At 64.5% G+C, this 20,534-nt stretch overlaps 1 protein-coding gene and 1 long non-coding RNA gene across 6 annotated transcripts; both read right to left on the reverse strand.

The window, feature by feature from the left end:
• Nucleotides 1-5,079: 5,079 nt before the first annotated feature.
• LOC127035126 (uncharacterized) lies at nt 5,080-7,127 on the reverse strand. Of its 3 annotated transcripts, none has more exons than XR_007769580.1 (4): nt 7,053-7,127; nt 6,522-6,604; nt 6,298-6,353; nt 5,080-5,850 (listed from the first exon to the last, which is right to left on the reverse strand). It is a non-coding gene; the product is annotated as an uncharacterized LOC127035126 (long non-coding RNA). The 3 variants fall into 3 exon arrangements; XR_007769579.1 differs by having other exon boundaries at nt 6,298-6,380; nt 6,493-6,604; XR_007769581.1 differs by lacking the exon at nt 7,053-7,127 and adding an exon at nt 6,717-6,748 and having other exon boundaries at nt 6,298-6,380; nt 6,493-6,604.
• Nucleotides 7,128-8,111: 984 nt separating this feature from the next.
• DTX3 (deltex E3 ubiquitin ligase 3) lies at nt 8,112-18,265 on the reverse strand. 3 transcript variants are annotated; one of them, XM_050924604.1, is made up of 6 exons: nt 18,188-18,265; nt 13,811-13,944; nt 13,146-13,217; nt 10,351-11,084; nt 8,884-9,101; nt 8,112-8,222 (listed from the first exon to the last, which is right to left on the reverse strand). In XM_050924604.1, the coding sequence occupies exons 3-6, from the start codon at nt 13,156-13,158 to the stop codon at nt 8,147-8,149; spliced, it is 1,041 nt and encodes a 346-aa protein (XP_050780561.1). In that variant the 5' UTR covers nt 13,159-13,217; nt 13,811-13,944; nt 18,188-18,265; the 3' UTR covers nt 8,112-8,146. The 3 variants fall into 3 exon arrangements, with proteins under 3 accessions (XP_050780561.1, XP_050780559.1, XP_050780558.1); XM_050924602.1 differs by lacking the exon at nt 18,188-18,265 and adding an exon at nt 17,412-17,483; XM_050924601.1 differs by lacking the exons at nt 13,146-13,217; nt 13,811-13,944; nt 18,188-18,265 and having other exon boundaries at nt 10,351-12,228.
• Between the last annotated feature and the right edge of the window lie 2,269 nt (nt 18,266-20,534).

Genomic DNA, 20,534 nt, shown 5'->3' on the forward strand with positions numbered 1-20,534 from the left:
AGGCTTCGGCCTAGTCCCTGGGACCATCAGGAAGGAGGCGGGGGGTTGATTTTCCACCATGCTGGGTGCAGCTGGGGTCAGACTGGGACAGAGGGGAGACCCCTCTGCCCAGCACCCCCAGTGCTGAGGCCAGTCCTGGCTCCAAGGGGAGCCCCCGCCCCAGTTTTGCAGTGCCCCTTGTGCTCTTTGCAGCCTCCCAGCCAAGGGGTAACCGGGCCTGGCCCCGCTCAGCTGATGAGCCCAGTCAGGGTTCCGGGCCGTGGCACCGTGCCCGCCGGGCGCGAGACTGCCCTGAGGCCCTCTTGGCCAATCGGCATCCAGCTCACGGTCAGCGACCCGCAAGCAGAAAGCTTTTTATAACCACCGCTGAGTATTTATAGCGCCAACTTGTCTGCTGCGGAGCCCTGCCAACCTCACCCCCGTCCCCCCCTGGCAGTGCCCTTCTCTCCCCCACCCCAGCCCGCCTGCTTCACTGAACCAAGGATTAATTCTACTGTCGCCCTCCCCTCCCAGCCGGGGGGAAGCTGGCCTTGCCCTGCTGCCCGGGCGCTAAAATCAACCCCCCTGAACCTCATTTGCCTCGGGCCAGCTCCTGCCAAGCCATGGGGCAAGGCAAGGGATCTGAAGTCAGGGCAGGCTGGGCCGGGGCGAGAGGCCACTGTGGCATTTAACACACACCCCCTTGTCGATGCCTGGGTGGCCCCAGGGCCCAGCAAGTACAAAGGGGACTTAGAACCACTTTGAGGGGGTGTAAATGGCTAGAAGAGGGTCAGAGGCACATGGTTGGTGCCAGCTGGGCACGTCCGCATGAGGAGGGAGGGATGGCTAGCAAGTCAGGGGGGATAGAGGGGTCTGGATAAGCAGACATGCTGTGTGGGGGAGGAGAGCTGGATAGAGGGATGTGTGGGCAGGTGGATGGGGCTGGGGACGGCTGGATGGGCAGCGGGTGTGTGAGGGAATGGATAGAGGGAGGGGGAGTGGATGGATGGACAGACAGATGTGGGGGGGGGATGGATGGTTGGATGGATGGAGAGGTGTGTTAGGGTGGATGGATGGACAGAGGGATGTGTGGGGATGGATGGATGAACAGAGGACTGTGTGGGGACAGATGGACGAACAGACAGACATAGGAGTGTGTGCAGATGGATAGATGAATTGTGGTGTATGGGGGCGGATGGATGGACGGACAGATGACTGTGTGGGGGTGGATGGACGGACACAGGGGTGTGTGGGGATGGATAGATGAATTGATGTGGGGGGGTGGATGGTTGGAGGGGTGTAGGGATGGATCTATGGATGGATGGACATGGGGGTGTGTGGGGATGGATGGATGGAGAGAGGGGTGGGGTGGATGAACAGACACAGGGTTGTGTGGGGATGGATGGGTGGACGGACAGAGGATTGTGTGGGGATAGATGGATGAACGGAGAGAGTGGTGTGTGGGGGTGGGTGGATGGAGAGAGGGCTGTGGGGGGTGGATGGATGGATGAATTGGGGTGGTGGTCAATGGATGGTTGGAGGGGCATGGGGGTGGATGAATGGATGGATGGACATGGGGCTGTATGGGAATGGATGGATGAATTGGGGTGTGTGGGAGAAAGGATGGTTGGAGGGGCATGGGGGTGGATGAATGGATGGATGGACATGGGGCTGTATGGGAATGGATGGATGAATTGGGGTGTGTGGGAGAAAGGATGGTTGGAGGGGCATGGGGGTGGATGAATGGATGGATGGACATGGGGCTGTATGGGAATGGATGGATGAATTGGGGTGTGTGGGAGAAAGGATGGTTGGAGGGATATGGGGGTGGATGGATGGACGGACAGATGGACATGAGTGTGTGGAGATGGATGAATGGAGGGGGTGTGGGTAGATGGATGGATGGACAGAGAGGGGGTGTGTGGAGAGGGATGGATGAATTGGGGTGGTGGTGGATGGATGGTTGGAGGGGTATGGGAGTGGATGGATGGACGGACAGATGGACATGGGTGTGTGGGAATGGATGAATGGGGGTGTGTGCATGTGTGGGTAGATGGATGTATGGACACGGGGTGGGGGGGATGGATAGGTGGATGGAGAGGGGGTATGTGGGATTGGGTGGATGAATTGGGGGGGTGGGGGATGGAAGTTTGGAGGGCTATGGTGGTGGATGGATGAACGGACAGATGGATGTGTGGGGGTGGATGGACGAACGGACAGACTCGGGTGTGGGGGTGGATGGACGAACGGACAGACACGGGGTGTGTGGGGGTGGATGGGAGTGAGGTGAACGGGGCTCCCGGCTCCAGCCATCTCCACTCCCTGGGGCATGAATTGGGGGGTGGTGTGTGAGGTCCCAGAGCTTACAGAGGGATTTGGTGGGAGGGGTAGTAGCCAGTGACCCCCATTTCAGGGAAGGGGGCATAGATCAGCACACAGACACCCCACGGGTGGGATGAGCCCAGCTGGGCACTGCAGAATCTGCCCCCCACCCTCACCTGGCTGGGACCAGCTGGCCAAGTGCAGGGGGTGGAACTTAGCACCTGTGCCTGTGCCGTGGAGCTGAGGTGCCCTCAGGCATCGATCTGTGGGCAGAGGTGCCCAGCTGGGCCCAGCAAGGCAGGGGTCAGCTGGCCCGGGCTAGCTTGGCCCGCCCACTGGGGTTGTCTATTAAAGCAGTGATCCCCATCCTCCTGGGCGCACACGGGTGCGACCGACTCCAGGAGGTTTGGGGCAGGGGATCCCACCCCCCGCGAAGCCCCAGCACCAGCGTGAGGAATGTACCGTTCTCCCGGGGGGACACTGAGGCACAGAGCTGGAGGGTGACATGCCCAAAGGCAGGAGCAGCAGCTCAGGGCCAGAGCTGAGGCTAGAACCCAGATATCCTGGCTCCCAGACCCCCTGCTCTAACCAATAGGAGCAGCTGAAGAAGTTTGCGTCGTGATTCCCCGGGGCCTGGCCGGTGCTGGAGCAGAGCCTGTCCTTGAGGCAAGGCCGGGAGGAAACGCCCCGAGCCCCCCAGGGCTGCAGCAGGAGCAGCCTATATTTAGCCCCTTCCCCTCCCAGGGGCTCCTCCACCACCTTCCCATACTTGGCCATTTCCCGTCCTCGATGGGGGCCCCCCTCCTCCCTGGCCAGCTGGCTCTGGAGTCCAGCCTGCAGCTGGGATGGCGGGGGGGTTCACTGCAGGCACCGTGCGGGAGGAGACAGATGCTCCATCACCACATCTGGCCATCCTGGGGGGTGGGGGGGTTCCAACCCCTGACCAAAGGTTGGGGGGGGGGAGTGCAGCCATCTGAGACACGCTGTTTGTGGTGAGGGAGTGGAGTGGAGTGGTTAGAGCATGGGATGGGCTCGCCGGACTCCTGGATTCTGTTCCCAGTTCTGGGAGGGGAGGGGAGGGGAGTGGGGTTGAGTCCAGTGGGTTAGCGGGGGGGGAGGGGCTCGGAGCCAGGACTTCTGGGTTCCATTCCCAGGACTGGGAGGGGAGTGGGGTCCAGTGGGTTAGAAGTGGGGGGGCTCAAGAGCCAGGACTCCTGGGTTTCGTTCCCAGCTCCGGGAGGGGAGTGGGGTCCAGTGGTTAGAGCATGGGGGAGGGGGTGGCTCAGAGCCAGGATTCCTGGGTTCCACTCCTGGCTGTGTCCTAGTCGCATCCCCTCCTGCTGCTTCCTTTTCTCCCGGTGTAACATGGTGCAGCCCCAGGGGTGGCTGCACTTTTTCTTCGAGCTGGAGGTCCCAGCCTTACCCAGGTGCTGGTGGGGGGGAGTGGAGGGGAGGGGAGGGGGGATTCCAACACAGGCCAGAGCCCACCAGGGGAATAGCTCAGCCCGACTGGGTTAGTCTGGATTTTGGGCACCGAATTCAAGGCCTAGTCAGATAACTCGGGTTCTTATGCCCAGCTCGACAGGCAAGCTGGTTCTTACCAGCCTTGCTCCCACTGCTCGGGGAGCTGGATTACCTACGGTGACGCATCAACACCCCAGTGGCACAGCCCCCGCGGTGCCAGGGCAGCGCAGCTACAGCCCTTGTCAGCCTCAGTTTCCCCCCCTAGCCCTTGCGTCTTCAGCCCATGAGCACTCGGCGGCAGGGCCGGCGTATCTCTGCGGTACAGAGGAAAGCCCCTCAATACCGTTCAACATGGGAATGGCTATTTCAGCCCATCCAGCCTTTCAGAGAGTCCCTGGTTTTCAAATCCTCTCTACAGCTGGCCGGTGTCGGCACAGGGCAGAGTCCTGAAGGGAGGGTGCAGAGTGTCCCATGGGGCCAGCAGTTGGGTCCCAGGGCCCCAGAAAATGAGAAAATCCTGCCCCAGGGCATGCGGGAGTGAGAAGGGGCCCTCAGAGCGGAGGGGGGCACCACACGGGCGGGCGCTGGCTGTGTTTCCTGTGCCCATCTAGGCTCTCTGGTCTGGTACTGAGACTGGAGGCTCATGGGACAGGCCTGCCTGTGTGTACAGCCCCGAGCACAAACAGTGTGGGGCCATGCCGGGGGCTCCTAGTGCTACCGTAATACACCTAATAAATAACATACAGAACCGAGCACAAACAGTGTGCGGCCATGCCGGGGGCTCCCAGCGCTACCATAATACACCTAATAAATAACATACAGCCCCGAGCACAAACAGTGTGGGGCCATGCCGGGGGCTCCCAGCGCTACCATAATACACCTAATAAATAACATACAGAACCGAGCACAAACGGTGTGGGGCCATGCCAGGGGCTCCTAGTGCTACCGTAATACACCTAATAAGTAACATACAGCTCCGAGCACAAACTGTGTGGGGCCATGGTGAGGGCTCCCAGTGCTACCGTAATACACCTAATAAATAACGTACAGTGCTTAGCACAAAAGGTGCAGGGCCATGGCTGGGGTGAAGCGCTACCGTAATACACCTAATAAATAATGTACAGTGCTGAGCACAGTGGGTGTAGGGCCATGCCGGGGGCTCCCAGCGCTATTGTAATACACATCAATAATAGCAGCCCTGCAACTCCCAGAAAGCCAGCACCAGGCAGCCTCGGGCAACCTTATCCTCAATAATCCCAGCAGAGGCCCTCCCCCCACGGCCCCCGCCACCGGGCTCAGAAAGGGGGCTGCAGACGTGTTGCATACTTTTATTCAACCAAAGCTACAGAATCCAGGACAGACAAGTCAGGGGCCGAGAGACTCGGTTTCTCCTCTTTTTTTAACCAGCACCCCCCCCTCTCCCCCCCGTGGAAAGACACGGGACCCATCCTCCCCGGGACGGCACTCAGCCGGGGCATGGGGGGGGGAGGTTAACACAGGACAGAGAGCAGAGTCTGCTCACAGAACGTGACGCATCGTCTCTACCACACACGGTACACGCTGCGTGCCCGCAGCCACATGCTGAGAATAGGCAAAAGAAACAGAAGGGCCCCGTGCCACCCGCCGGCAGTGCCCGGGCAGGTGGAGCCAGCGGCAATGGCTGGGGGAGGCCGGTCGGCAGAGTTCAGATCCAGACGACGGCACCGGGCTCTTGCGTAGCCGCGTCCAGGACCAGGCCCCGGCAGAGAGTCCGGATCGGGATTGGAGGGGTATGTACAGGAGAGGCGGGTCCCAGCGGGAGCCTTTGTCCACAGGCAGGCAGAGGGTGCTGAGGCAGGCGTCCTGGCAGGGCCGAGTCATTGCAAAGCTCCGGAAATCAGTGCACAGCCGGCAGCGGCTCCGGGGCTCTGGGGCCCAGCAGGAACCGGAGAGGAGGGCGGCTGGGCCCAGGGCCGGGTGCGGTGCAACAGGGTGTCATGTGCGAGCCAGGCCCCTGTTACACCTACACACGTCTCGTACAGTCACAGCAAGTGCACACCCTGATCTCACCCGCACAGTGCACATGCTCCACACACAACCCCCGACCTCACCCACCAGGTACAGCCACACCACCCTCACCCCTTGTACACGCAACCCCCGACCCCACCCACCAGGTACAGCCACGCCACCCTCACCCCCTGTACACGCAACCCCCGACCCATCCGCCAGGTACAGCCACACCACCTTCACCCCCTGCACACGCAACCCCTGACCCCACCCACCAGGAACAGCCACACCACCTTCACCCCCTGCACACGCAACCCCCAACCCCACCCACCAGGTACAGCCACACCACCCTCACCCCCTGCACACGCAACCCCCAACCCCATCCGCCCGGTACAGCCACACCACCTTCACCCCCTGCACACGCAACCCCCGACCCCACCCACCAGGAACAGCCACACCACCCTCACCCCCTGCACACGCAACCCCCAACCCCATCTGCCAGGTACAGCCACACCACCCTCACCCCCTGCACACACAACCCCCAACCCCACCCACCAGGTACAGCCACACCACCTTCACCCCCTGTACACGCAACCCCCGACCTCACCCACCAGGTACAGCCACACCACCTTCACCCCCTGTACACGCAACCCCCGACCCCATCCGCCCGGTACAGCCACACCACCTTCACCCCCTGTACACGCAACCCCCGACCCCATCCGCCCGGTACAGCCACACCACCCTCACCCCCTGCACACGCAACCCCCAACCCCACCCACCAGGTACAGCCACACCACCCTCACCCCCTGCACACGCAACCCCCGACCCCACCCACCAGGTACAGCCACACCACCTTCACCCCCTGTACACGCAACCCCCAACCTCACCCACCAGGTACAGCCACACCACCTTCACCCCCTGTACACGCAACCCCCGACCCCATCCGCCCGGTACAGCCACACCACCCTCACCCCCTGCACACGCAACCCCCGACCCCATCTGCCAGGTACAGCCACACCACCCTCACCCCCTGCACACACAACCCCCGACCCCATCCGCCCGGTACAGCCACACCACCCTCACCCCCTGCACATGCAACCCCCGACCCCATCCGCCAGGTACAGCCACACCACCCTCACCCCCTGCACACACAACCCCCGACCCCATCCGCCCGGTACAGCCACACCACCCTCACCCCCTGCACATGCAACCCCCGACCCCATCCGCCCGGTACAGCCACACCACCCTCACCCCCTGCACACGCAACCCCCAACCTCACCCACCAAGTACAGCCACACCACCCTCACCCCCTGCACACGCAACCCCCGACCCCACCCACCAGGTACAGCCACACCACCTTCACCCCCTGTACACGCAACCCCCGACCCCATCCGCCCGGTACAGCCACACCACCCTCACCCCCTGTACACGCAACCCCCAACCTCACCCACCAAGTACAGCCACACCACCCTCACCCCCTGCACACGCAACCCCCAACCCCACCCACCAGGTACAGCCACACCACCCTCACCCCCTGCACACACAACCCCCGACCCCATCCGCCCGGTACAGCCACACCACCCTCACCCCCTGCACATGCAACCCCCGACCCCATCCGCCAGGTACAGCCACACCACCCTCACCCCCTGCACACGCAACCCCCGACCCCACCCTCCCGGTACAGCCACACCACCCTCACCCCCTGTACACGCAACCCCCGACCCCATCCGCCCGGTACAGCCACACCACCCTCACCCCCTGTACACGCAACCCCCAACCTCACCCACCAAGTACAGCCACACCACCCTCACCCCCTGTACACGCAACCCCCGACTCCATCCGCCCGGTACAGCCACACCACCCTGACCCCCTGTACACGCAACCCCCGACCCCATCCGCCAGGTACAGCCACACCACCCTCACCCCCTGCACACGCAACCCCCAACCCCACCCGCCCGGTACAGCCACACCACCCTCACCCCCTGTACACGCAACCCCCGACCCCATCCGCCCGGTACAGCCACACCACCCTCACCCCCTGCACACGCAACCCCCGACCCCACCCGCCTGGTACAGCCACACAACCCCTGATCTCTCTCTCTCTCTCACACAGACACACACACTTTATCTCACTCTACCCTCTCCATACACCCCCCTCTCGTCACCCATTTCCCTCCCCCCCACCCCTTTAGGTAGCATTGGCAGTGCGGAGAGGCTCTGGCACTGATAGCGCGGTGCCCTCAGCCGCAATCCAGGGTGGAGACAGCGAAGCACCTTGCCATGACGGATGCGTGGCCGCCCCAGGCCCAGCTGGACATGAAACGCTGTGGGGCCGTCCTGCCACCCCCCGGGTCGCCCCCCTGGCACCACAGCAGGAGCCGCAGCAGAGAAAGGGTTAATCCTCAGTGAGGCCTTTGGCTCGGAGCTCCTCCTGCACCCTGGCGAGGTACGTGGGGTCGGGGTACCCGAATCTAGGAGACACACAGGGGAGACGTCAGCCATGCACAGCCCTACCCCCACCTGGACAGCTCCCCAGCCCACCTCCTGCCCCCGCCCGCCGCAGCAGCCCCCGGCTTGGCCAGCTCAGCTGTGCACTGCCATGCACAGGGGGATCCCGGCACCTCCCGGGTCTGGGGGGCGCTTGGCCAGGGCGCAGGGTAGTTTGTGTCCCAACTCCTAAGAAACGGTCCCGGGAGCTGCCAGGGTCACAAGCGTCTTGGCACGCAGCACAGTGCCCCCTGGTGGTGGCGACTGGGGTCAGCGCCGACAGCCAGGGCAGAGGGCCCCCCCGCTGAGCTCCCGGCACCGGGCACTGGGGTCGTTGCCAACAGCCAGGGCAAGGCGCCCCCTGCTGAGCCCCCACACTGCAGCACAGCACCCCCTAGCACCACATTGCGGAATTAGGGTCAGCACTGACAGTATGGGGAGAGCACCCCCTATCTCACTGCCCGCAGCACAGGGCCCCCTAGCACCGGGGCCAGCGCTGACAGCCAGGGGACAGTGCCCCCTACTGAGCCCCTCACCCCCTGAGTTTCCAGGGCCAGTCAGGCCCCACTCAGGAGCACAGACGGGTCACCCCCCGCCCCTACCCCTGGCCCCCAGCCCGTGAGCCCTGCGGCGGCAGCTGCCTACAGCTGGGGTCCCCCGGTGCAGTTGGTTTTGTGGTGGATGTCGTTCCACGTGATGACATTGGCTCTGCCTGTGGTCATGGAGGTGCCGATGGTGAAGGTCAGGCGCTGGTCGAAGGCCTTGCGGAACAGGGCCAGCACCTTGTTCCCCTCCGGGCAGTCGGGCAGGTAGGCCACCCGCGTGGTGCCCGGGTACCGCACGCCAGGGTTGGGATGCTCCACCTGTAAGGAGGGTGAGGAGAGACCATCAGACCCCAGGGATGCTGTGAAGCCTGGCACAGACACTGCTGCCAGGCAGGGCTGATGCTGCCCACGGGCCGGAGTCTCCTCCAGTGCTCGCTGCAGGCATCAGACAACCCCCTGGGTCGCTCCGGCTAGGGGCTTGGTCTCTGCAGAACCCCGGGGGCTGATGATCCTGCATCTGGCTCAGGGGGCATCATGCCTGGGGAGGCAGAAATGAACCCTGATCACTGCCCCTCAAATGCCAACCTGCTTCTGGCCTCCACAGTGCCCAGCCTCCCTGAGCCCCAGGGCACCGGCAGTCCAGAGGAGCCAGGACAAGGTAGGGCTGGTGTCCCCGAGCATCGCCCCCTGCCAGGGCTGTGCCCAAGGCTCTGCCATGCCCCTGGGACAAAGGCAGGGATCAGATGGTTGTGGGAGGAGTTAGATCTACCTAGATTTACCAGAGCGGAGGGGAAATTAGCAGATTGGGAAGGGGGGTGACAGGAAACAGGGAGGCATCCACGGGCCAACGCAGCTGGGGGCGGGGGCACTGCACATGGGACTGGGAGAGCAGGGGCTGGGATTGAGGGGCACCGGCAGAGCTGGCAGGCGGGATCCCAGGGCTGGGCTAGCAGGGGCTGTGGGTTGGGATTGAGGGGCACCGGCAGAGCTGGCCGGGGGAAGCCCAGGGCTGGGCTAGGAGGGGCTGCGGGTCTGGAGTGAGGGGCACCGGGGTTAGGGGGAGCCCAGGGCCGCACTAGCAGGGGTTGCGGATCGGGAGTGAGAGGCACTGGCAGGGCTGGGGGTGGGGAGCCCAGGGCTGGGCTAGCAGGGGGCTGCGGGTCGGGGGCACCGGCAGAGCTGGGGGTGGGGAGCCCAGGGCTGGGGAGCAGGGGGCTGTGGGTCGGGACTGAAGGGCACCAGAAGAGCTGGAGGTGGGGAGCCCAGGGCTGGGCTAGGAGGGGGCTGTGGGTTGGGAGTGAGGGGCACCGGCAGGGCTACGGTTTGGGGAGCCCAGGGCTGGGCTAGCAGGGGTTGCGGATCGGGAGTGAGAGGCACTGGCAGGGCTGGGGGTGGGGGGCCCGGGGCTGTGGATCAGGGTTGACGGGCACCGGCAGAGGCAGGGAAGCTGACCCAGAACACCCCCCTCACAGCTGACTGCCTCAACAAGCCCCCTGGCCCCCACTGCAGCCAGGCTGGGGGGGAGAGGGGGCTGCAGAGCTGAGGCTGGAGGCGAGGGAGGACTCACCCCTTGGACGCCAGGCGGGAAGACGTACTGGATGATGATGGTGCCGTATTTCTCGTAGCCGGGGAGCAGCAGGCTCGAGTCCTTGGACACCAGCATGCGCCCGTTCTCGGGCTGGTTGCCCACCAACTGCCCGTAGAAGCGCCCGCACATGGGGCAGGCCCGCTTGACCTGCAGCGCCCGCGTGATGCAGGCCTCGCAGAAGGAGTGCCTGCACTTCTCCAGCGTTTTTACGTTCTGGATCTCGCCCAGGCAGATGGGGCACTGGCTCTCCTGCTCCTCCTCCCGCGAGCCGCCCGCTGCCGCCCCCCCCAGCCCTCCCCCGCCTCCTGGGCCCCCCGCCCTGGCCCCGGCGGGCTGCTGACCCCGGGAGACGAGGCCGGCCCCGTGCGGGCGCAGCTCGCCCCCGGGTTTCTCCAGCAGGGCCATGCACCCCACCAGCTCGCTCTGCCGCTGCGCCCTCTTCAGCTCCTTCTCCGTCTCCTTGAGCAGGGCCTTGAGCGCTTTGCGGGCCAGGTAGAGGCCGTTGCCGGCCCCGGGGGCCGGCGTGGAGAGCTGCAGCACGTAGATCTCCGAGGTCTCCCCGTCGATCAGAATGCTCAGCTTGGACTCCTCCTTCAGCCTGACCAGCTTGGAGGGGGCCTCTTTGGTCAGGAAGTCCCAGACGGGCTTAGAGACCGTGAGCTTATTTTTAGTGGCGCCTCCGCATGCCGCCATCCTGGATAAAACAAATGACACTGAAGAGAAAAGAACAGTCATCAAAGCCGCCAGCATCGCCTCCCGGGTGGGCTAGACAGACAGACAGATAGACAGACACGGACCCCGCCCCACCCCCTTCCACAGCCAGCCAAGTGCCCCAGCCCTAGCCGGGATCTGAACCTTCGGCTCCAGGAAGCATCAGGAGGGGCAGATCCCCTCCGGGACCCGGCCGTCCCCTCAGTCCCGGTGTTCTGCAGCGGCGGGCAGCCTGGGCGACCATCATTGTCCCCTCTGGCTTTTAAATCTCTACCCTCAGATCCCGCGCTGACGGGGGTGTCTCTCGGGTCTATTCCCCAATCGCTGTTTGAGTTAGTTCCCGTCCTTCTCAGTGGTGGCAGGTGGGTTGTACCCCACTGCCTGCCCCATGCGAACAACCGCCCTCAAGTTCAAATGAAACACACACCCCCCACGGCTGATCAGTCACCCATCACAAACATGACAGTCACAAGAAAATCATTTAATAAATATCATTGCAATTAAAATAAAACAGTGTGGGGCGAGGAAGAAATGCTTGTTTGGGGGCTTAACAAATGGGGGGGTTAACAAACAGGGGGACATGATTGCTGCGAAAACCCCACTTGTAAGGCCCAAGGCTGTGTTCCCCCCCCACACACACACCCCTTGGGTTATGAAACAGCACAGTAATGAATGGGAAATCCTGGGTCCTGGGGAGGAATAAGGAGGCTGGGGGTGAGGCTATCCATGGGAGAAGGAGGGGGGTCTAGCAGGACCCTAAGACACAGCTCTGTCCTCCCGTTAAACTCACCCTCCAGCAGTGCGAATGGGAGTGCATCCTCCCCCCAAGAATCACCCCTGTAGGGGCCTCTGATGGTGAAGTGGGGTCAGGCCCTGCCCCTCCACATGGGGCAGATCAGGGGTGCGGTCAGAGGGCACTGCACCTTGGGTAGCCTCTACGCGCCAGGGGGAGCAGAGCTGAAGTTAGAGCAGCCCTGAGGCTGCTGTCATTGACACCTCAGGCCAGACCCAGAATACGGGGAGCACAGAGAGGTGCAACCCGCCCTGCAGGGATGGGGGACCTTGGGATCGAGCCCCACAAACTGAGCCTGAGCCCTGGACACTAGGAGCAGGTGGCTCCCGAGCCCCATGGCACATTTGGGGAGACCCTCCCCCCTACACTTATCTCTCCCCTCCCCCCAGTAAGTGCCAGGAATAACACCCCCTCATTTACCCCACTTAATCCTGTGCCCCGGGGCTATGGCTGGGGCCCTATACCTCATGGGGCAGAGAGCAGCACCAGGCAAGTGCCAGCCTGGATCGAAGGGGGGCACTGGGGTGGGGACAAGGGAGGAGGCCTCTCCCTTCCCCCAACACTGGGGGCCACCCAAGGTCATGGCTCCCCCCCCCCACAACCTCAGCAGGATTCAGACCAACCCTCACCTTGGGGGTGCCCCAAGGAGCTTTTGCCCCAGTCAGTCAGTCCCTGGGCTGGGGTGTCTCAGCAGGGGCGAGGGCTGAATTGGGGCCTGTTGTCTGGGGAAGCCCCTTGGCACCTGACCAGATGTGGGGGGGAGGGGACCGGGAGAGCAGGGCTGGGGTAGCCCCAAAGTGGGGCTGAGTTGGGGGGTTGACGGGAGGGGGGCAGGAGAGCTCCACAGAATAGGCCCAGACCCCAAGTGCTGGCTCCCAGCACCCCCTGGATCCCCATTCCCAGACGAACCCAGGCGTCCGGGCTCCCAGACATGCCCCCACCCCCAGCAGCTGTAACCCAGGCCCACCCCCACCAGGGCCCCATGAGCAGACCCACAGCAGGGAGAGGCCAGCCCCTCCCCCCGCAGGAGAGCCCCACACCTGGACGGGCGGGGGGGGCTCACTGAGACCCCCCCCCATGGATGCAGAGCCCCGGGGGGGAACTATCCCGGGGGGGGTAGGAGGAAGTGGGGGGCTGGAAAAGGGGGAGACGGACCCTATCGGAGTGGGGGGGGCGGGGAGGCCTCCTGCCCCTGGGGGGGGAGCTGCCCCCATGCGAGGAAGGGGGGGTGGGGCCGTGGCAGGGGGGGTCCGTACCGGGCGGCACCTACCTGGGGAGCCCATGGGAGAGGGAGGCAGGAAGCGCCCGGAGCGCGGAGTTCAGCGGAGCCGCGAACCAGGAACTACAACGACCGGGCGGGGGGGGGAGACAAGGGGGGTTGCGGGTTACGACGCTGCAGGGGCTGCCCCGCCCCCCGTCTATGCAGCCCCCCCCCCCCACAGTGCCGCGGCTCAGGGCCCCCCCCACCATTCGCGGCAGCTGATCGGCCCGGCTGGCGTCATGTCCCCCCCCCCGGCTGTCTCAGCGCGGTACGGACCCCCCCTGCCACGGCACCAGGCAAGTGCCAGCCTGGATCGAAGGGGGGCACTGGGGTGGGGACAAGGGAGGAGGCCTCTCCCTTCCCCCCACACTGGGGGCCACCCAAGGTCATGGCTCCCCCCCCCCCAACCTCAGCAGGATTCAGACCAACCCTCACCTTGGGGTGGCACGAGGGGGCGGGGGTGCCCCAAGGAGCTTTCGCCCCAGGCAGTCAGGAGAGCTGCCAGCCCGTCCCCTGCCTCCCCACCTGATCTCCCCACTGCTCAGGCCGCAATCCCCAGCGGGCTGGGCAGGCCCCACTTCCCCATCCCCAGCGGGCTGGGCTGACGGGCATGGGGGGGGGTCACAAGGGGTTGCAGACGTAGCCTGTGGGGGGCACCTTGCTGCCCATCTTACCAAAACGGCTGCTCCCAGATTACGTTGGATCCCTCACTATGTTCAGAGCCCCGCAGTCAGGGCAGGGAAGGAGCCAAATTCCTGGGACGGACTCACTGCAGGTGGGGGGCCGGGCCAGCCGGACCTCAGGGTTTCTGGGTTGGGGGAAATTTTAACACTGAGTTTGGTTCCAATTCAGATGGAAACTCCACTCCATTTTCTTTTTTGGACATCCCTCTCCCCTCCCCAGGGTGCTCCCCAGATTAATTCCCCCGCGGGCACCCGCTGATTGAAATAGACAGTTTCACCGCTGCTGTTCAGTGCTGGGAAACCCTGAAACGGACACGAATCCTGGCAGTTTCAGTCAGCAGCAGGCTGAGGCCCTGGGAGCAGCCCGGCCCGGCAGACTGCTCTGGGAAAAGCCAGAACTTCCAGACTCGTGGGCTGGCTGGCTCCCTGCTTCCTCCAGAGCAGCCCTAGGACGGAGGCTGTGAATGGGAGGGGTGTGAACGCTAAGAACCCCCCGGTTTCATTAAGGGGCACACACTCCTCCCTGCGCAGGGATCCAGCCAGCAAAGGGACATCCATGATTCTCCCCATCCCCCAGTGGGTGCTGATGAATAACGTGCCCCGAAGGACTTTTTCTCCTTACTGCCAGGGGGCTAAGGGTTCGGTCGGTGCCCTGGGCAGGGCCGTTCATGCCCCTGTTGCATTGGGTCTCCTGCCTGTCACATCCTCACTGGCCTCAGGAACACCCTGCCAGTTTCTCTTCTCCATGGCTGTTCTCGGCCTCCCTGATATCCTGTGGCAGTGAGTTCCACAGGCCTGTGTGCTACCAAACCTCTAAGAACTTGCTCTGCCAGGCAAGAGGCAACCCTGGGGGATGCGAGGGGGCACTTGGGGAGGCAGCTGGCATAAGGAACTGAGAGGGGTATGGCTCTCTGGGCCCTGCTCAATTGATGCAGAGGATGGGGGTGGGGGTTGCTCCCAACCTGCAGGGAATGACCAGCATCTGGGGGAGGTGCCAGGAACTGCCAACAAACAGCCTGTGTGGATCCATACAACCCAGTGCCCAGCAGCCATGGTGCACAGGCCCCTCCCCCTGGTCCGTAAGCCTCAGCCGGGCCCTGGAGTCTCTAGCACCTGGGAGCTCAGAGTGTTATGGGCGCTGCCCGGAAAGGCAGTGTCCCAGCGTGGGCTGTTCACTCCCAGAGCCCCTGGCAGCTGGCATCACATCTGGCCTCGAGCAGAGCCTGGCATTGCATCTGGGCATAGGCCTCCAAGCTGCAGAGAGACCCACTGAGGCTTGTGCATCCTCTGATGGGACCAGGACCGGAGCCTGACCCAGCTCCAGGCTTGCAACCTGCTCTGGGGGGACCCTCTCCACCCCAGGAACTCCCTTCCCTGCTTCTGAGCTCCCTGCCTTCCTGCCCAGAATGCCCACCTCCGTGCTGCCACTGAGTGCCCGGGGCCCAGCCCTGCCCCACCAATGCTTACACCCTCCCACCACCAGGACAATGCCACGTTTGCCCCACGGCTCCCAACACCGACTGCAGGGTCCCAATCCCCCTACCGGCCATGCCTCAGGCTGAACCCCAGATCTCCCCTGCGCTCCTGCACCCCAGATCCCCCCAGCTGAGCTCACGTCCCCCAGCTGGGCCATTTGATGCCAGGTAACTTTGACTGACGTCACCAAGCACCGGACAATGATGAAAACAGCCAGATCGAGAACATTTTGTAGCCAGATCCCTGCACGGTGGGGTCCTGCCTCCACCCTTCAGCGAATGGGGGGTCAGTGTTTGGCTGGGAGACCCCCTGAGACCACCAGGGCACTGCAGGAAGTGTGTGGGGGGGTCGGGGGGGCTCTCCTCACACAGTCAAGGCTGGCTCCAGGGCCACGCTAGGGGGTATCATGCTGCAGGGAGCCAGGTGGGCGCTGGAGCTGGTATTTGCCTCTGCTCCAGGCCATGGGTCAGTGCTGCTCACTGGCACAAGGGCTGGTACCAGCGGGGCCCCAGTGGCAGGGCCGGGAGGGGGCACCTGATGGGGAACTCCCCACCACAGGGACGACCCCTTTGCCAGTTCCCCAGGGGAGGAGTCTCTCCCACTGGGAGCAGCAGGCCAGAGGCTGGCCCCCCGTCCCCAGGGCAGCCCTCCTCCCAGTATGAGTGTGACCCTGTAGGCCCCCCCTGCACAGCAGCAACCCCAAGCTGCCATTGGCAATCACAGCCCCGCTGGGATTTACCATCTCCTTCCCTGCGGCTGCATTGCAATAAACACAGGGCACAGCCCCCGGGAGACCCTACAATAACAAGCCAGCCTGAGCAACCTTCCATTAGCAACCCAGCCACCGCAGCTGCTGCAGGAAGGGACCCCACATCCCACCAGCTGCTCCCATGGGACCCTCTGGGAGCAAACCAGCACTGGCCAGCTGCTTGTGTTGGGGGGAGGGGGGTTGCCAGATTCAGTGGTCTGAGCCCTTGCAGTGTGTGTGTGTGTGTGGGGGGGGAACAGGCAAGAGACAGGGCTCCCCTCCCCCATGGGTTGGGGGGGGGGATTTGCTGGAAAAGACCCTGGCTTTTCCAGCCCCAGCTGGGCCCGGGGGGAGACCAGGCATGGACTGAGATGGGCCAGGGCTACAGCAGATCCCCTCCCCACCCCCTCTCAAACAGGTGTGTCAGGGCTGCTCCCCCACCCCCAGCACCATCTCCCTTCAAGGCGGGCTCCCAGGACGCGTCAGCCCCGCTGGGAGGGGCAGGGGCGCAGGGTTCTGGGGGGAGCTGGCTCCAATTCCTACAAGGGGCCCCAGACCGGACAGTGCCCAGTGCTGAGATCCTACTAGGTCAGCAGTGCAGCCGAGTGCCCCCCCCCAACAGGCTTCATCCTAGTTTGCAGGTGGATCAGGCCCCATCAGGGCACCAGGCACGGGGGCGGGGGGGCAGGAAAGGAGGTCGGGCTCCGTCAGGGCACCAGGCCTGGCATGGTGGGGGTAAGGCCTATCTGGGTGCCAGGCTGGGGGGGGGGGTTGAGCCCAGCCAGGGCATCTCTGCCATAGGACAAAGAACGGGGAGGGGTGGGCATGGGCTGTTCTGAGCATCCAGCACAGGCCGAAAGCTGAGAGAGTGCAGGGATCCTTCCCCCACCCCCGCATCCTTCAGCTCAGACCCCCCCTCCCCCCAACCTTCTCCCCTCCCCATCACACCTTCAGCTCAGACCCCCCCATCCCCCCACCCTTCTCCCCTCCCCATCACACCTTCAGCTCAGACCCCCCCTCCCCCTAGCCTTCTCCCCTCCCCATCACACCTTCAGCTCAGACCCCCACATCTGGCCCCACCATTCACCCCCCCATCACCCCTTCCCCATCCTTCAACTCAGACCCATCTCAACCATCCTTCTCCCCTCCCCCACCGCTCCCCCATCTTTCAGCTCAGACCCCTTCATCCCCGCACCCTTCACCCCATCCCCCCTTCAGCACAGACCCCCCATCCTTCACCCCTCCCCCATCACCCCTTCCCATCCTTCAGCTCAGACCCCCCCTTTCTCCCCCACCCTTCACCCCTCCCCATCCTTCAGCTCAGACCCCTTCGTCACCCCCACACCCTGCACCCCCCGCAGGACTCACCCCACTGCCGGGACAGGTGATGGGCTCGACCCTCCTCAATCTGCAGCCAAAGGCAGGAAGCCAAGCGCCCCCCTCGAGGCCCAGATCTATTTTATTCCAGCCCCCCCCCCCCCACCCGCCCACACAATGGCCCGCAGCGCTGGGAAAGCTGCTATTGTGCATCCGGGCCACGATCCCTGGCACGGGCCCCCTGGAGCAGCCAGACAGGGCCAGAGCCATGCAGCCTCCCCCCTCAGCCCTACTGCCCCCATCTCAGCAGCCCCCCCAGCCCTGCCGCCCCATCTCTGCAGCCCCTCCGCCCGCCTCTCCACCCCACCTCTGCAGCCCCCAACCCCGCCGCCCCATCTCTGCGCCCCCCCGCCCGCCTCTCTACCCCACCTCTGCAGCCCCCAACCCCGCCGCCCCATCTCTGCGCCCCCCCGCCCGCCTCTCCACCCCACCTCTGCAGCCCCCAACCCCGCCGCCCCCATCTCTGCAGCCCCTCCGCCCGCCTCTCCACCCCACCTCTGCAGCCCCCAACCCCGCCGCCCCATCTCTGCGCCCCCCCGTCCGCCTCTCTACCCCACCTCTGCAGCCCCCAACCCTGCCGCTCTGCCCCCGCCCCACCTCTGCAGCCCCCCAACCCTGCCGCCCCCCATCTCTGCGCCCCTCCTCCCGCCTCTCCACCCCATCTCTGCAGCCCCCAACCCCGCCGCCCCCCATCTCTGCAGCCCCCCCAACCCGAGAAAAAGCCTCGCAGCGGCGGCGGGGGGGGTCCGATCCCGGCCGCTCCGTACCTGGCCGCGCAGCAGCCCCGAGGCGCCGCGGGGCGGGAGCGGGGGTCGCGGCCATGGCGGGTCCGGCCCTTCCCTGGCCTGGCGCGGGCGAGCGAGCGACCCGCTCCCGGCTCCTCTGGGGGGGGGGGCGGGCGCGATGCGAGCGATGGGGGCTGCGGCGGCGCTATGGAAACGGGGGGGGGGGTCGGAATGTGAGTGGCGGGGGGAGGGGAGACACTGGAGCTGGGATTGCGGGGGGGGGGTCCCCAGCTTTGTGCCCACTGGGCCTGCAGCCCCTGGCCCGTTAGCCCCCCCCAGCTGCTTGGTGCCCAAAGCCCAACTGCACTTGGGGCCTGGGGGGGTTGCAAAACCGGGGGGGGTAGAGAGCCCCTTGGGCCCAGCTGAGAGGGGGGCAGGGGATTCACCCCACCCAACAGGTGCCCCTGGACACCCAGGGAGGGGGTGAGCCAAGGCTAACACGGGGGGAGCCAAACAGGAATGCACAGCCCAGCTGGACGGTGCCTCCTGCCCCTGGGAGCACAGGGCAGGGGCAGGAAATTTTGCAAGCAGCAGGGCTGGCACCATAGGCAGGATGGGGCAGTGCCAAGGCTGGGCGAAAGCGATGCCACCCCAGAGCTGTCATCGCCATTACCTGGGTTTGGGGAGCATCCAGGGGTCCCCCCCACGGTTGTGGGGCCCACTACCTAGGCAGAGCTGGAGCCAGGCCCTGACTCAAAGTGCTACATAGCCAGAGCAGGGAGGTAAACTGAGGCACAAAGCAGGGCCATGACTTGCTCAAGGGCCCACCGCAGGTCAGGGAAGATGTGGGACCACAACCCAGGTGTCCTGACTCCCAGCCCCCTACTCACTAGGCCTCACTGCCCCCCTCTCACAAACTCAGTAACACCCAGGGCGCCTCCCACTCATCTCCTGATTCCTCGAAGGGTCGAGAAGAGAAAGAGGAACTGCCTAGGCCCAGGGCAGCGGGGGTGAGATGTGCCCACCGGGGGGGGAAACAGGATTTTGAAAAGCATGAAATCGGGTCGTGCCAGCTCTAAGCAAGTGACTGGTTTCATCTGAGCCAGGCATACCGGGGAGGGAAGATAATACAGTAGTGACACCCCCCTCCCGCCAGCACTCAGAGCAGGCAGTGCCAGCTCAGGGGGATCAGCCCAGGGCTGGGGGTGACTGGAGAGGGGAGTAAGGGAATTGGGGTAGCTGGTGAGGAGCTCCCCTGGGGGGTGGCCCTGATGCCAGGAGCCATGAGGGGGCAGAGGTGGTTCCCTCCCCCCATTGGGGGTACCACTCAGTTATCTCCCCCCACCCCCACCCCCCATAGGCAGAAGCAGCTGGAGGGGCCAAGGTACATGCAGCTACAAAACACCACAACCTTTTTCTCCTCTACCAGAGATGCCACCCCCCCCCCCCCCCAGGGCAGGGGCCAGCAGCCCTAAAGGAATGAGGATCATCCGTCCCCACCCAGCTCACGCCCAGGCTGCAGGGGTCAGGAAGGCACTACCCCTCCCTGTTCCTGCCCTCCTAGCACCAGGCTGGGGGCACCACAGCCTCACCCCTGGCTCTGGCATTGTCCCAACCATGGATGGCAAAGTTCATAAGCCTTAGCCCCTGCCCAGACAGCCAGTAGGGGCAGGGCGGGCACTACCCCATCCCATCTCTCCTTCCCTTCGCCGGCCACTTGCCAGGGCCAAGAACCCAGAGCCAGGCTGCTGTCAGTCAATAATTTATTTCTATCCAGACACAGGGAACGGAAATACACCAGAGTTTACAAAAATAGAAGGTGCAACAGACTAACCTGCAGCCCGGCTTGCAGGGCCCCTCTCCCTGCGCGGCTCCAGGGCAGGATCAGGGCCCTGCCCAGACTGGCACACAGAGCGTTATTGCGTGCAGGGGGATCACTGGAGGGCAGGGAACCGCACCTGGGGCCTCAGGCAGCCTCCTGCTTGGGAGCCCCTGCCCCTGCTGACCCCCCTGTCCCCTACAGGTAGGGGAGCAGGCATTTCGTGTGGCCTGGCCAGCACAGCTGATGGGCGCCCCGTGGGCGAGGTCAGAGCACCTCTTTGACCTGTTCTACCATGCCCACCACCCCCCCCCAGGCAGCGGTGGGGATAACGGATTGCAGACCAGGCCCGGGGAGAGGGGACCAGGCCAGTAAGGCGCTGCTACTTCCCATCCATATCCTACCCCAGCCCGGGCCTCCCCAGGCTAGCTGTCAGCTCACCGCACGAGCCCAGCCAGGGCTGAGGAGGGCTCAGGCCAAGGGCAGAAGCAGCCCCACATCCGGGGAAAGCCCAACCCGTGGCCAGCAAGTGCCAGGGAAGAATCGCAGCAGCAGCAACGCTACCCCTTC

The sequence above is a fragment of the Gopherus flavomarginatus genome, chromosome 16 (genome assembly GCF_025201925.1).
Source record: "Gopherus flavomarginatus isolate rGopFla2 chromosome 16, rGopFla2.mat.asm, whole genome shotgun sequence".
In the NCBI taxonomy this organism is placed as follows: domain Eukaryota; kingdom Metazoa; phylum Chordata; order Testudines; family Testudinidae; genus Gopherus; species Gopherus flavomarginatus.